We start from the raw sequence: 15302 nt of genomic DNA on the forward strand, positions 1-15302 counted from the left end.
TGACTGGAACGTCGCTCAAAAGAAAAAAAAACCCTCAATTCCCCCTAAGCCATTTATTCTCTTTTAAAAACTGAAGTAAGGTCTGATAACGTTTACTTCTAGAGTCCTTTTGCAGTATACCAATAACATCTAGTTTCATTTTTACGTTACTCAGGTTTTAGGTCAGTTGTCTTCTCTCCATCTGAGCTGCTGCATCTTCTTCTTCTATCTTTTTATGACGGTTGGCAAACCACTTCAGGTACATTACCGCCACCTTCTGGACGGAGATTCTTTTCCGTAGGCTGTCCATTCACCATCCTTCCCTCCAGCGACCCTAGAGGCTTCTTGCTGGTTCACTTTTATCTCTTCCAGGTGTATGCATTCTGTCTCTTCAGCTACTTTTCTCTTCTTTACACAACTACCGCTTTCCCACACTGTCAATCTCAATACTGACGTTACTGTAGACCAGTCATCTTCTTGCCTGCCTTTTTCGAGCAAATCAGCCTCCGTGTTGCACTCTTGTGAAACCCACCTCCTTACCATCTTCACCTTGGACATCTCAGTGGGAGCTTTATTCAAAGCCAAAGTCGTCATCTTCAAAACCACCAGCATCTAGACCAAGGGCGTAGATTTGGTTTTGGCATTGGTGGGGACGGATGATTCAACCACCGAACTCTGCCCTGTTTCTTTTTTTTTTCCCTTTTTGTTTTTGCTTCTTAATAAAAAGAGGAGAAATATACTTGCCTGCATATGCTATTCTACATGCTTTTAAACCATTTAAAATCACAATTCATAGTTTTATATGTGAATTCTATAATGTTAAATTAATATTAAACAAATGACTGACTAAGTATTTTAGGCTTTAGTTTACTTCAGTCATATTCCATATAAATCAGGTATCATACAAAAATAAAAATAGCTTCAAATACAGTCATGACAATAAAAGAATATGACTTTAAGGACTTAACATCATTACTTCAGTTATAGTACACCAACATCTGTTATATTTTGGCACTAAGGGAACCCATAAAACTACTCATCTAAGATTACCACAAAGTAAAAGATCTCTCAGCAAAATTATGCAACAGTTTAGGCGCACTATTGCCCCGATCAAATCAGTGAGCTGAGATTTTCTATTCTAAACATGAACTAATGTTACAGCAACAGACATGGGCTACTGGTGTCCCACACAACAACTGTTTGTAGGGTGAGTGCATTTTTGTGCAAACTGCACTACAAGGTGGATATTTGCAAAATCATGACTACCTCATGACATTTTGTCTCAAAAATGAACCCTATGAATATGTCAGTGCCATTAGGATGAAATTATTGTGTCACCAACATTTCTATGTTAGACATATAATTTTAACAGCCTCTGTAAACTAATATCCTGGCTTGCTCAAAGCCGCCGTTTTCTCTGACAGTTTCAATCAAAATTAGAAATGCTACTCTGAGATAACTAACAGTGCTGCCTGTTGTGCAGTTAGTTTCCAAAACACGTTATTTGTGGTTACATACAATTTTAGACTGATGTGGGCCAAAGCCTAGCATAGTCTGTAACGTTATTATGACGGACACATCTACAGTGATGAGAGCAGCTACTAGATTTTTATCCGATCTTGGATTCTAGCTGCTCACTTTTCATTGCTGTTGTAATAGCTACAGTTTAGTATACTGTAACAAACAAGGGCTTCCCTGAAAAATGTGTTGCTCTAACCCCTATATATACCTTTCAGTATTGCTGGGGCCCTTCCAGAGCATACTGCCAGTTCATAGATGCACCATCATACCATCAGAGATGCAGACTCTTGATAATAAGTTGGAGTTTCCTCTTTAGTCTGGAGGACACAGTATCTATGTTCTCTAAAGCTGGTGGAACTTGTGATTTTATACAAGTACCATCTATTTTGTAAAAGAACATTTTGTTTTTAATAAAAGAGACACGTGTGTGTCTGATTAAGTAATAAAATGTTCCAGAGAAAAATACAGTTTTATAAATAGCAAAACATCACAACACAAAACTCCATTTACTTTATTTCATAGATGTATTTATTTGAATTGCAACATCATCTTCCTCTGCTGCTTCTGTCTACTGAGGAGATGAGAATCTGCCAAAGAACAGGACGGACTTGGTCTCGTTGTGTCTGATGAAGAAGAGGAAGGGGTGATCTGCTGTGAAGTATCTGGTCCATCCAGAACTAAGATTCCTGGACACAACACCTGTGGCTGCAGCGGCCTCTGTGCCCTCCTCGTTCACCTCCACAAAGACCTTGTGGGCCACCGTAGACAGGAAGAGCCCCCCTTCACCGTTCATGCCAGACAGGTCAGCGCTTCCTGCACAGAACACGTCCTTCATACCCAGTTTAGTCAGAGGTTCATTCAGCTCGTAGTCTTCCTCCAGCTTGAACTTTGGCAGGTCAACAAGAACTTCTAAATCAACTTCCATGTTTTTTCTTTTGCTCATATTTAAATTCATTTTATACATGAAATCAGGAGCGGTCTGTTAAATGATCAAATTTAAGTAAACTGAAGTGAAGCAGAAGAGTTTTTGTGTCTTTTCTTTACAGGAACTTGTTTCTAGGCTGTGTACCTTCAGCTGTGTACCTTCCCACCCCAGGCTGCTGCATGGGGTGGGAGATGTTGTCCATCAGGGATGACAGCTTAGCCGCCGTTCTCCTGTCACTCACCACCTCCACTGGGTCCAGAGGGCATCCTAGAACAGAGCTGGCCCTTTGGATCACCCTGTTCAGTCTCTTCCTGTCCCCAGCAGAGATGCTGCCGCCCCAGCAGACCACACCATAAAAGATAGCAGAAGCCACAACAGAGTCATAGAAGGTCTTCAGGAGTGGGCCCTCCACTCCAAACGACCTGAGTCTCCGCAGCAGGTACAGCCTGCTCTGCCCTTTCCTGTAGAGGGCGTCGTGTCCATTCGTGTCCATTCAATAATGTCATCATATAAGATACACAGTATCTATAATATATGTGGCAAGGTCAAAGATCAACGAAACACATTCTCTATTAAAGTTCATTTCACACTTTATTTCAGATCAAAATCAGGAGGGGTCCAGCATAACAGACCCCTAGCACAGGCTGGTTAGGTATTAAGAAATTATGGCTCAGTTATCTCCATTTGGAGCTCAGGTGCACGGTCCGAGTGGCCGACTGGACCCTTATTCGCCTTATGATCTCCTAGTGTTACATATGTGCTTCTCCTCTGCTTTCCGTTGTATGTTAAGGCCTGGTAAACATCCCACATGATAGCATATAGAGAGGATGCAGACGTATAATCCCTGTTTTTATGCACTTATCAAGGGAAATGGCCACAAGTGCTCAGGTCAAAATAAAAGAATAAAAAATTATAACTCAACTAATCGCCAACAGGCGATCAGATCTTCCCGCACCTCCATAGGGGAAATCTCACCCCATTTTTTTTTTTTTATTTTTTTTTTTTTTGATAACACTTTATTTGGTTTGTGTATGTAGTAAATGTGAGAGTCATGCAGCTGTTAGCAAACACAGCAAACACAATCAATTAGTTTTAAACTCTTTTATTTACACATCCATGTTAGTAAGTACTTGGAGGTCAAGGAAGATCTGCTGACCTGTCGGTGTCTCGTCAATCTCCCACTCCCTTATTCGGTTTGCCAATCCAGGGGTACTGCCCCTGATCTCCACACAGCATCGTAGAGGCGTGTCAACCAAGACAACCCTACAACATCCAGAGCCTTCAGGAACTCGGGGCAACCCTCATCCACCCCAGGGGGCCTGCCACCAAGGAGATGTTTATTAAAATGACCTCACCCCTGGTGATGGACGAGTCATCCTCCTCAACCCCAGACTCTGCTTCCTCTACAGAAGACGTGCCAATGGGATTAAGGAGGTCCTAGAAGTATTCCTTCCACTGCTCAACAATATCCTTAGCTGAAATGAGCAGCACTTCACCTGCACGATACACAAGGCAGGTAATACCCCCCGAGTTGCCTGACGATTTGACAGAATCTGTTCGAGGCAAACTGAAAGTCTTCTTCCATGGCCTTTCCGAACTGCTCCCACACTAGAGTTTTTGCTTCAGCCACTGTCCGAGCTGTGTTCCGCTTGGCCTGAAGGTACCCATCAGCTGCCGTCGAAGTACCACAGGCTGACTAAGCTCAATAGGACTTCTTCTAGAGCCCGATGGTTCCCTTCACCTCCGGTGTCCACCATCTGGTTCAGGGGTTGAAGCAGCTTCAGCAATGGAGATGCTGAACATGGTTCATTCAGACAGAATGACCCCAGTCTCCCTTGGAATGCTGTTAGAGCTCTGCCGGAGGTGGGAGCAGAAGATCTTGCAGATGGGGGTCTCTGCCAGGCACACCCTTACTTTACGTTTAGGCACTCCAGGTTTGTCCAGCATCCTCCCCCACCACCTGATTCAGCTCAAAGCCTGGTGGTGATCATTTGACAGCTCAACACCTGAGTTTGCCCAAGTGTCCAGAACATGTGGCCGCAGATCTGATGATACAATTACAAAACTGACCTGCAGCCTGGGGTGTCCTGGTGCCGCGTGCACTCATGGACACCCTTCTGTGCAAACCACAGTTTGTTCATAACTAACACCATGTTTGAACATCACTCCAGTTCAGATCTGGCAGGCCGTTCCTCCCAATCGCGCCTCTCCAGTTATCACTATCCGTGCCCACATGAGCTTTGAAGTCTCCCAGTAAGATGACCGAGTCCAAGAAGGCCCAGTACTCTGACCTATCATTTGGTATATAGCCGCAGACAACAGGGACTTCCCCACAGGTAGGCCCATGTCCCTTTTTTGGACTAAGGCCTGGCCTCGAGGTGCTTGCTCACGGACACCCCACCTGGACCTGGCTCCAGGGCAGGGCCCCAGTAACCCTATCCCAGGCAGGGTGAAATGTTCCCTGGATCCTCTACTGATAGGGGCTTTTGAACTGCTCTTTGTCTGGGCCGTCACCTAGGATCAATTTGCCATGGGCAAAAGCCCCCCACAACATAGCCCCTGGGGTCCTTGGGACACACAAACTCCATCAATATGGTAGCGATCCACAGAGGGGAATTATTATACATACATATTTCATACAATGACTCATATATAACATTCAATTTACAAAGTTTCAACATTGAACTTGTCAGTGGTAGCATTTCATTTTTGAAAACATTGTGTCATGTGAACTGTAAGATGTTTTAGAAGCATATGAAGCAAAAGAGATAAGTTGATGGCATTGGAAAATGCATCATTGCCTTTCAAAGCATGTCTTTAAGGACCGATCAGGTCCCATCACAGGTAACTGATGTCATTTATACCTGCGTCCATGCAGGCCTGAGTATCATTTGAGAAAAGTTGATACTGAAAAGCATAAGCAGTTCAGTTAATAAGATATCAGCGAAGTCTGTGGGGCTCTGTTGTGAAACAGATCAAGAGAAATGGTGTTAAAACCTGTGGTTAATTTAAAATGGCAAGTTCAAAAATAAATAAATCTTGAGCGACTATGTAAAGTGTAAACAACTGCAATGAGGTCACCATATTTTATTCTTAGTGAAACGAAAAACATACGAGATGTGTTAACTGAGAAAAATTGATTTAATTTTAAGCAAAAAGGGCCTTTTAAATATGATGGCAACATGTCTCAAAGCTGGCACAGAGTCGTGTTTGCCACTTTGTAGCATTCCCTCTTCTTTTAACAACAGTCTGTAAACATGTGATGAGAGCAGCTGCGAGATTTGTCTGATATTGGAATCTGGCTACTCATAATAGCTGCACAACACAGTATCCATGTTCTCAAAGCTGCTAGATCTCGTGCTTGTACAAATACCATCTATTTAAAACAAACAAAACCCCAACACCCCACCCCCATTTTTTTAAAATGAAAAATAAAGTTTTATAATTAGCAAAACATCACAACACTCCATTTACTTCATTTCAGAGATTTTTTTAATTTTCATTTATGTTGCAACATCATCTTCCTCTGCTGCTTCTGTCTACTCAGGAGATGAGAATCTGCCAAAGAACAGGATGGACTTGGTCTCATTATATCTGATGAAGAAGAGGAAGGGGTGATCTGCTGTGAAGTGTGTGTCCGGTATAAAACTCTCCAGCTTGATCACAGCACCTGTGGCTGCAGTGGCCTCTGTGCCCTCCTCGTTCACCTCCACAAAGGCCTTGTGGGCCATCGTAGACAGGAAGAGCCCAGGTTCACCGTTCATGCCAGACAGGTCAGCCCTTCCTGCACAGAACACGTTCTTCATACCCAGTTTAGCCAGAGGATCATTCAGTTCGTAGTCTTCCTCCAGCTTGAACTTTGGCAGGTGAAGGACAACTTCTGAATGGGTGCTCATGTTTTTCCTGTCGGTCCATTCATTCAGCCTCTCCTGTGTTAGCTCCTTCTCCAGCTGGAACACAGTTAATACATTTTGTCATATTTCTTTTGCTCATATTTAAATTCATTTTATCCATGAAATCAGAAGCGGTCTGTTAAATGATCAAATTTAAGTAAACAGAAGCGAAGCATTTGTGTAAATGACCTAATTTGGCCAGACATAATTTGGTAATGTTGACATGTATATTTATATAGGCCAATTTCCTTCAGGGTCAACCTTCAGGATCAATAAAGTTTTACTGAATTGAATAGTTTTGGAACTACTTTGGTTTTATTTTGAAACAGGAAACTAGCGCAAAACACAAGATCAAGGTTTGTTAATAACGTGGGTTTTACAATATGGCCTTACGAAGACAGATCATCATTTTGTCTGTATTAATTAATACCCGGCTGACAGTGGCACGAGTTTTGATAATGTTACCTTTAATGTAATAGGTTATGTGCAATCAAGATGTTGTTTAGAGTTTTTGTAAGCTATTAAAGTAAGAGCAAAGCGGTTGAACTGAAGCAATGTCATAAGAGAATTTTAGTTTCTAGTGAAAGGACTTACCACCCTTTGATTATGTAGGATTGAGAGGTGAAAAATATGCATAAGATTGATGATATAAAGTGTAAATTTGAAGTTCATGTTATAGTTAGTGTGCAGGAGAAATGAGTGTTTCCTTAATATTTTAATTTTATGGTATTAATATGTTGGGTTTTTGACAGCATCTTTACCAAATGTTTCAGTGAACCACACCTCTAATAAAAATTCTGTGAAGCATCAGTATAAGAGACCATCATTCAATCAGGGATGGTACAAGAAGAGGTTTTCGTGGCTTTTCCTCACAGGAACTTGTTTCTAGGCTGTGTACCTTCAGCAGAGGGCCTGAGCCGTCTGAGGACTCCTTAGGCAGCAGAATGAACATGCTGAGCTCCTCACCCACATAGGGCAGCTCCAGGATCTGCAAATCATGGTCAGCAATGTAGTTGTAGGGAAGCTTCTTCCTCTGGTGCATCATCTGGACTGGTACGGTCTCATTCTGACGCACAGGAAATCCAGGCGACCAGATCATGTTATCATAAAGCTTCTGATGGTGTTTACCTTAAACATTTTACAGTTTCCTGTATTCAGACTTTGTGTCCAGAATTTGTAACCTTCAGTTAAATTTCTACCTGTCTGATTTCAAAGGGCATCTCTTTGGTGTTTGCCTCTTTAAACGGGTTCTTCCAGTTGCCCTTGAAGTAGACAGCATTGACCAGAGCCAGTCTGGTATCTTTGTTGACTGTTCCTGGCTTCAGAAGGTCTTTTATCTTATCTGACAGGAAATACAGAAACAACAATATTTCATTATAATCCACAGAGGATGCTAAAATGATTCCCTGCTGTTCAGGCTGTGGAAGATGCACAGTCTCACTTTCTGTCTGCTGCTCGACCCAGCTGTTGATCTCTACTCTGCACGCCTCTGGAGCTCCGATGAAGTCAACAGTTATCGGGTCTGCCAGGTAGTTCCTATGTGTGACGTCAATGAAGTCCTGCAGAGAGCAGACATCAGTTTATTAATCCAGTCTTTGTAATGAAGAACTTTATGAAGAGAATCATTGATGTGGACACTCACTGGGAGGAAGTGGGCAATGTTTTCTCCATAAAGACGGTTGGCTAGTTTCAGGATGTAGGATGCAGACGGTGAGTTGATTTCAGCGTTCAGTTTCTGGAAGTTTGCATGGACGCCTTCACCTGAGCTGAATGAGAGGGCCTGTGTGGCATTGAAGACAAAGACTGAAAGGATGTGACACTGAGCCTGAGCGACCCTAATGTAACAATTTATGGTCCAAAGGCAGAAACTGGACAACTTTATTCTTTCAGCATCAGGTTTAATAATAACCTTTAACATACTGTCAGTCTCACTGAACATCATGCTCTCACTCACTACACTGTTTGTAGGTTTTATGGACTCTGATGCCATTTATAAACACAAATTGCTGATGTCAGACTGGGAACATCAGTGTTTTGGCCACATAAACAAACCTTTTCAAACACGTAACAAAACCCCAAAAGTTGAATTCTGTCCAATCATAAACCTACTGAAAAGAAAGTTTATAAGACAGCACTAGTCTCACAAGGTGTGAATTTTTTCTGAAAATATAAATATATATAAAAAGCAAAATAAAAAACAAAAATCAGAACAAAAAGCAGTCAGCCACATCTGACAAGACATTTAAAGTTTCAAAGGCATGCTGGCTGATTAACTGATGGTGGTGCAGGGAACAAGTGACAGTGAGCTGACCTGAGTAATCTGAGCTGCAGTGTCTCCTTTGGCTCCCTCGTAGACCGTGGCCAGGGCTGCGCCGATGCTCAGAGGAGAGACAAAGATGTTTCCAGCAGGGTTTGTCTGGCTCAGAGTGCGGAACAGCTCCAAGGCAAAGGCTGTGTTTGAGCTGCTGACGGCAGACATGGCTGATGTTGTTTTCCTGTAACATGCAAACAACAGTTTAAACTGCAACAACATTACATATCGGAAACAACAGAAGACTTTATATTAAAGCAATGAGGGGGAAAAAACAAAACAACACACTTCAGGAAGTAACACCAGCACTGCTGGGAGAATATAGAAAATCACCCCAATCATCTGCCAGCTGTGCATTTATTTTAACAACCTGAGCTGTTTTCACAAAGCTGATTTCTGTGACCAAACTCAAAGATAAGAGAACGATAAGTGAAACTCGTAGACACATAAAACGAGGATGAGCACAGGAATGAGGAAAGCGTGTAAATAAGGTTGGTGGAATAAAGAAATGCGGTCCTACGGAAGACGATCAGGGCTTTAAAAACAAGAAGAAAAAAGTGGGGACTTTAATCTCAGAATTCTGTAAGAAAGCTCGTCCCCACTTCTTTCTGTTTCCAGTGGAATCCTCTTCTGGTGATGGCTTATTTTACAGAGAACAGCATGACTAGATCTCGTGTGTAAACCTGAACTCGATCGATCGCCTCTGACGGGAATGGCTGATGGGAATGTTTCAGAGAATGAAGTTCCTGTAATGCAGCTCATTGGTTATTCATTTAGTTCCTACGAGACATGGAGCCTGTTCTAAATAGCACATTTTACAGTCTGGCTCTAATCTCGGACTGTAAGTTGAACTCACAGAACAAAGTGCCTCCTCTCCGATCTGATTATTATTCTCCAAACCAACGGCCGCGGAAGGCTAAACATGGGGATACTGACGACATGCAACAACAACGCAGGAAATGCACTTCTGAGCTACTGTTCTCTTTATTCAACCATTATACTATTCAAACCACACATCAGTAGGGGAGACCGGGGATAGTTGTAACGTGGGTCAGTTGTAACACTTCCAGTTTCTCCAATCAGGGCTAAGTTTCAAATGATGTGACTCATCCTGTGCATGCCCAATTCAGTTCTGCTATCACATGTGAAAAATCAGCACATTTTGTCAAACACAGACAGTTTAACATGAAAAAAAGTAATTTGTATGCCAAAAAGTAAGTTTTTCTACTTTATTTCAATGTTTAATAGCATTATCTGCTTTGCAGTTAAACTCATCAAACTTAAATTATGTTATTTGTATGTCTATGGGGATATATTCTATGTAGGTCTTTAGAGCTAGTGTTTTAGCCGTTGGCTGTAATGTTAGCTAGTTCATGGCTATAGGAGTCTGGGTCAGTTGTAACAGCAACAGTCTGGGTCAGTTGTAACAATAATGCAGATGTTGCAACTTACCACACTATTACTTTAACTGATATTGAACAAGTTGGGGCAACGAAATCAGCAGAGAGAGGTTCACTGGTCGCTTTTGTATATGTGGTTAATGCCATTGGCAACACAATTCCTCCACTGTTTGTGTTCCCACACATACATTATGCAGACCACTGTGTCAGAGATGGACCAGTAGGAAGTACTGGTAGTGGAAATAAATCAGGATGGATGCAAGAAACAGATTTCCTCATCTTTCTGAAGCACTTTGCAAACCACACAAAGGTAAGCCATGATAAAAAAAATAATGGGATTGCGATGCTGGTGAACAACTACATTTTTTCAGCTTCATTGTTATGTTTAAAATTGGTGCAAGAGTTGTAGGTTATAATGCCCACTGAGCCAATGAGGCCAAACTCAAGGAAGACCAACCAAAATTAATGAAATATTCAGTTGCAGGAAATTCCATAATTTGTCTTTTTTGGGGGGGTTGGAATATGTTCAAAAGCTAGATTTCTGCATTCTGGCAGACACACACACACACACACACACACACACACACACAAATATTTTGTCAGTACCCTTATTTCATTGTGTTAGATTTCACCCCAGGATATGTTACAACTAACCCAGACTATGGGGTTAATTGTAACATTTCACTCTTTGTGTTTGAGACCATACCATGCAATGGGTAATTGTGCTGCAGAGAAAATAGCTGCACTATTTAATAGCCGACACATGTAAATACTTTGCATTACATTTTGAATCCACTACCTTAAACGAGCTCCAATTTACAGACAGAAATGTCAAAAATGTTACAACTATCCCCGGTCTCCCCTACATGGGACCCAATATAAAACAAATGCACAGACTCCACAAAGAAAGATGACTGGCACTCTCAAAGCTTTACACCAATTATTATGCCAAATTGCGATATCCACCCGCAGAATCAAACACACTGCGCATTCAGTTGCAGTCAACAGAAAGTTTTACCCCATGCTCACCATACCTCTCTGCTCATCAAACAGCAGGTGCGCTGAACAGGTGAGTGCAACAACATTTATTGCCCAATACACACCCATGAGTCACGCCCCACGACCGTGCACCAATGCAGTGTGTGCATTTTAAACCAACCCTCTTAACCCCAAAAAGGAAAAACTCACATAGGGGAGACCGGGGATAGTTGTAACATTTTTGACATTTCTGTCTGTAAATTGGAGCTCGTTTAAGGTAGTGGATTCAAAATGTAATGCAAAGTATTTACATGTCTCTGCTATTAAATAGTGCAGCTATTTTCTCTGCAGCACAATTACCCATTGCATGGTATGGCCTCAAACACAAAGAGTGAAATGTTACAATTAACCCCATAGTCTGGGTTAGTTGTAACATATCCTGGGGTGAAATCTAACACAATGAAATAAGGGTACTGACAAAATATTAACATGTAACAAATTATGGAATTTCCTGCAACTGAATATTTCATTAATTTTGGTTGGTCTTCCTTGAGTTTGGCCTCATTGGCTCAGTGGGCATTATAACCTACAACTCTTGCACCAATTTTAAACATAACAATGAAGCTGAAAAAATGTAGTTGTTCACCAGCATTGCAATTCCATTTTACTTTTTATCATGGCTTACCTTTGTGTGGTTTGCAAAGTGCTTCAGAAAGATGAGGAAATCTGTTTCTTGCATCCATCCTGATTTATTTCCACTACCAGTACTTCCTACTGGTCCATCTCTGACACAGTGGTCTGCATAATGTATGTGTGGGAACACAAACAGTGGAGGAATTGTGTTGCCAATGGCATTAACCACATATACAAAAGCGACCAGTGAACCTCTCTCTGCTGATGTCGTTGCCCCAACTTGTTCAATATAAGTTAAAGTAATAGTGTGGTAAGTTGTAACATCTGCATTATTGTTACAACTGACCCAGACTGTTGCTGTTACAACTGACCCAGACTGTTGCTGTTACAACTGACCCAGACTCCTATAGCCATGAACTAGCTAACATTACAGCCAACGGCTAAAACACTAGCTCTAAAGACTTACACAGAATATATCCCCATAGACATACAAATAACATAATTTAAGTTTGATGAGTTTAACTGCAAAGCAGATAATGCTATTAGAAATTGAAATAAAGTAGAAAAACTTACTTTTTGGCATACAAATTACTTTTTTTCATGTTAAATTGTCTGTGTTTGACAAAATGTGCTGATTTTTCACATGTGATAGCAGAACTGAATTGGGCATGCACAGGATGAGTCACATCATTTGAAACTTAGCCCTGATTGGAGAAACTGGAAGTGTTACAACTGACCCACGTTACAACTATCCCCGGTCTCCCCTATTGCTCGTACAACATATGCACATACGTACATTCCTCTATAAAATACTCCTGTGTTCTGGCCCGAAATGTTTCCTCATTGCTAACTGGTGTTATTGTTTCTTCGTCTGTTACATCATCCAGGACCTGTATCTCATGATGCCCTCTTGTACCTCTGTTAGCCGGCTAACATCCTTCAAGGCTTTCCTGATTCTGGTATCCAGCTTTCTTCTTCTTCATGATGGGCATTCTTGATCTTCAGGGTGAGTTTGTTTTTCGAGCAATGAATATGTTAAATCTAAAAACAAAAAAACAAACACAAACAAAGAACAACACTAAAATAATTTTTTTTCTTCATTGCTGATAGGAAGCATATTGAAGTGATGGTTATTCTTAAAACTTTTAACTTTAACTGTTACAGATGAAAGTGTCATATATTAAAAAATAACTAAAATCATTCAATAACTGTAAAACAGCCAAAAGTTCTCCTTTCCATGAAAGAACAGCGGCACACACAGCTGCATACAGTGTGGGAGTGATGGAGGTTTTAGAGTGTCAGCAGATGGCGATAGAGAGCTTGTGAGCGGGCCCGGCCTCTCTGTGGAACCGTAATCTTTTTGGCCTCACAGTATTGTGTAGAAGTGAAACTTTTTGCAACCATAAGTAATGCTAACTGCTGCCCATTAAAAAGAATGCAGGTTTAAGGACATTGCAGTGCACTGGCTTTTCATTTCAGACCTCTGTATCCATGTCCATATTTTATCATGTCTTAGTTCCAGCAAATACTTTATTGCCAGTTTGAGGTAATTAATGTGAGTCCGTTTCTTTCAACGGCAAAAACGACTTTACTTTTTTTTTTTTTTTTTTTTTTTTACATATTTGTGTCTCCCATGAGGAGTTAACTATTTAGTGCAGTGCCCACTGAAATTGATCATAAGACCAAAGTCATAATTTCCATTTTGTTGAGATGCCCTGCTCTCTCTATCAAAATTCCTCTCCTGATATTGCTGCACCTTTACCTCTCTCAGTGCACATGGATCTATTATCATATACAAACTGATTACCAGTTCTGTCTCTCCTTCATCTGCAGCTGATTCTTCTCATGTCAAGGCTGTATGTATAAAGCTTCTATCAGAATGTTAAAGTGGTGTGCTGTATGTTGCTGTCTACAGCCTGAGGAACATAAAAATAACAGCGGCTCCTTGTTGCTCATTTGGAATGCATAGTCCTTCCTGCTTGACTCATTGGAAAGTTTTCCAGTGTATTATCTAGACTGCACTGAGGATAATTACGGGGGAATAAACACAGAGGCGTTTGCCATTTTCTGGACTTGAACGCAGTCTGAGAGAGAGAAACTTTATTGACAGCCACTGATATATACACATGTACATCACTTGCCAAACACAATGCATGTTATAGGCTGTTTCCATTTTCCTTTATATACTCTGCATTCATTCAAACATTGAGCCTGTGTGTTGGCAATGCTATATAATTATGTGTTTTAATTGAGAGCATATTTGTTTTAAATGAATGTCAACACTGTCATCCCTAAGATGTGATTTTTTTAGAGAAAAAAAAAGTTTGGAAATTCTCAGAGTTGTGTATTCTTGTGAACTTGCTTTATGTGGCCTTGGTGTTTCAGGTATTTTCATGCTCGGTTTACCCAAAGCAAATGCAATGGTCAGTCACTCTTTTAGCACCAATTAGTGATCAATTTAAATATGACTGCAATATTTTTCTAGCAAACCCGCACTCAACATAAGTCAGCTCAATACTGGCATCAATAGGCCAGTATGTTAACGAGCTCGCATTTTCAGCCTGGTCATTCCACAAGCTTCCCTTCATCCCACTCAGGTTGCGGCAGCTTCACGTTAATATAGAAGCATTTAGTGAAATGACTGCATTGTCTTACTGAGAGACTTCAACTCTCATGTGGGAAACTACAGTGAGACTTCCAGGGGCATGATTGGGAGGAACCGTCAGGGGCCGGCAGTCTTCCGTGGCCTACCTGCCCGTTGTGTCCATGTGCGCTGTTTTTGTTTGTGTCGTCGAAGCGACCTCTCAACCCAGAAGTGTTCCGGTGCTGGAGGTAGCTGCACCTGAGCTTCAGTCAATGCTGGATCATTGAGTTAACCCTCATCAGTATGGCCGTGATTGATAGTGTTTAGAACCTCGTGTCACGATGGGGTACGCTGGTGTGTTTATGGAGCGGACCTAAAATCAGACGAACAGTAACGAAAAGGGAATGGCTGCAATCACAGCATTGTAAGATGGTGAAAGATGTACCCTTAGGCCCCCTCCTCGATTCAGAGATGGTCTTTCCCTTTTCACCCAAATGGTCTCCTTGACTCCACGCTTAAACCAGCGTTCTTCCCTTTGCAGCCATTCCCCAACTGTCTGTGAATGGTACTCATGGCCATTGATCAGCGGTCCTTGATCAATGAGCTTTGATCAGTGGTTTTTGATCAATGTTCATGAGAATTTTCATACTAATGATCTAGAAACTGACCTCCCAGGCCATTGTTCATTCAGTGGTGCTAGTTTCAGTCATTATGCAAATGTACTGTTTATAAGATTGGGGAAACCTGCAGTCAGCTGAGACTGAGGAAGTCACTTGAAAGAGCGATGAAATGTTTCACCCACTGAAAACGCTACGTTCAGATGAACAGAATCAACTTTTTGGGATTTACTTACCTGGATGATTGAGCGTGCATCAAGACGTTCCTTTTGATTTGGTTTAATAATATGCTGCAGCAGAGAGAGCACTCTGGTTAAACGCCAAAGGCAGCGCACAAGGCAGCGCCCGTCTGAAGATGGGCACTGCCTTGTGCGTGCCTTGTATGCAAAGTGACAAAACATACAGACAAAGACATTCCACAACACTTACACATTGCCACATCACATGGGCCTATACCTTTA

The 15302-nt window shown here is 41.5% G+C and overlaps 1 protein-coding gene across 5 annotated transcripts; it reads right to left on the bottom strand.

Annotated features, from left to right (window-relative positions):
* Positions 1–5652: 5652 nt before the first annotated feature.
* Positions 5653–12577, bottom strand: LOC309692256 (leukocyte elastase inhibitor-like). Of its 5 annotated transcripts, XM_082510576.1 has the most exons (8): positions 10927–10933; positions 9486–9560; positions 8630–8813; positions 7961–8098; positions 7760–7877; positions 7518–7660; positions 7217–7384; positions 5653–6375 (listed from the first exon to the last, which is right to left on the bottom strand). In XM_082510576.1, the coding sequence occupies exons 2-8, from the start codon at positions 9551–9553 to the stop codon at positions 5965–5967; spliced, it is 1230 nt and encodes a 409-aa protein (XP_082366702.1). In that variant the 5' UTR covers positions 9554–9560; positions 10927–10933; the 3' UTR covers positions 5653–5964. The 5 variants fall into 5 exon arrangements, with proteins under 5 accessions (XP_082366702.1, XP_082366703.1, XP_082366706.1 ...); XM_082510577.1 differs by lacking the exons at positions 9486–9560; positions 10927–10933 and adding an exon at positions 11059–11107 and having other exon boundaries at positions 5655–6375; XM_082510580.1 differs by lacking the exons at positions 9486–9560; positions 10927–10933 and adding an exon at positions 12557–12577 and having other exon boundaries at positions 5656–6375.
* Positions 12578–15302: the final 2725 nt, after the last annotated feature.

Source organism: Aulonocara stuartgranti, assembly GCF_965226115.1.
Source record: "Aulonocara stuartgranti genome assembly, chromosome: 17".
In the NCBI taxonomy this organism is placed as follows: Eukaryota; Metazoa; Chordata; class Actinopteri; order Cichliformes; family Cichlidae; genus Aulonocara; species Aulonocara stuartgranti.

Coding starts and splice junctions, on each gene's coding strand:
- LOC309692256 (XM_082510576.1), bottom strand. CDS start 9,553: ATGTTTAGCCTTCCGCGGCCGTTGGTTTGGAGAATAATAATCAGATCG. Junction 7,661..7,759: donor GGTCGAGCAGCAGACAGAAA/GTGAGACTGTGC, acceptor ATTTCCTGTCAG/ATAAGATAAAAGACCTTCTG. Junction 7,385..7,517: donor TGCCCTTTGAAATCAGACAG/GTAGAAATTTAA, acceptor CCTGTGCGTCAG/AATGAGACCGTACCAGTCCA.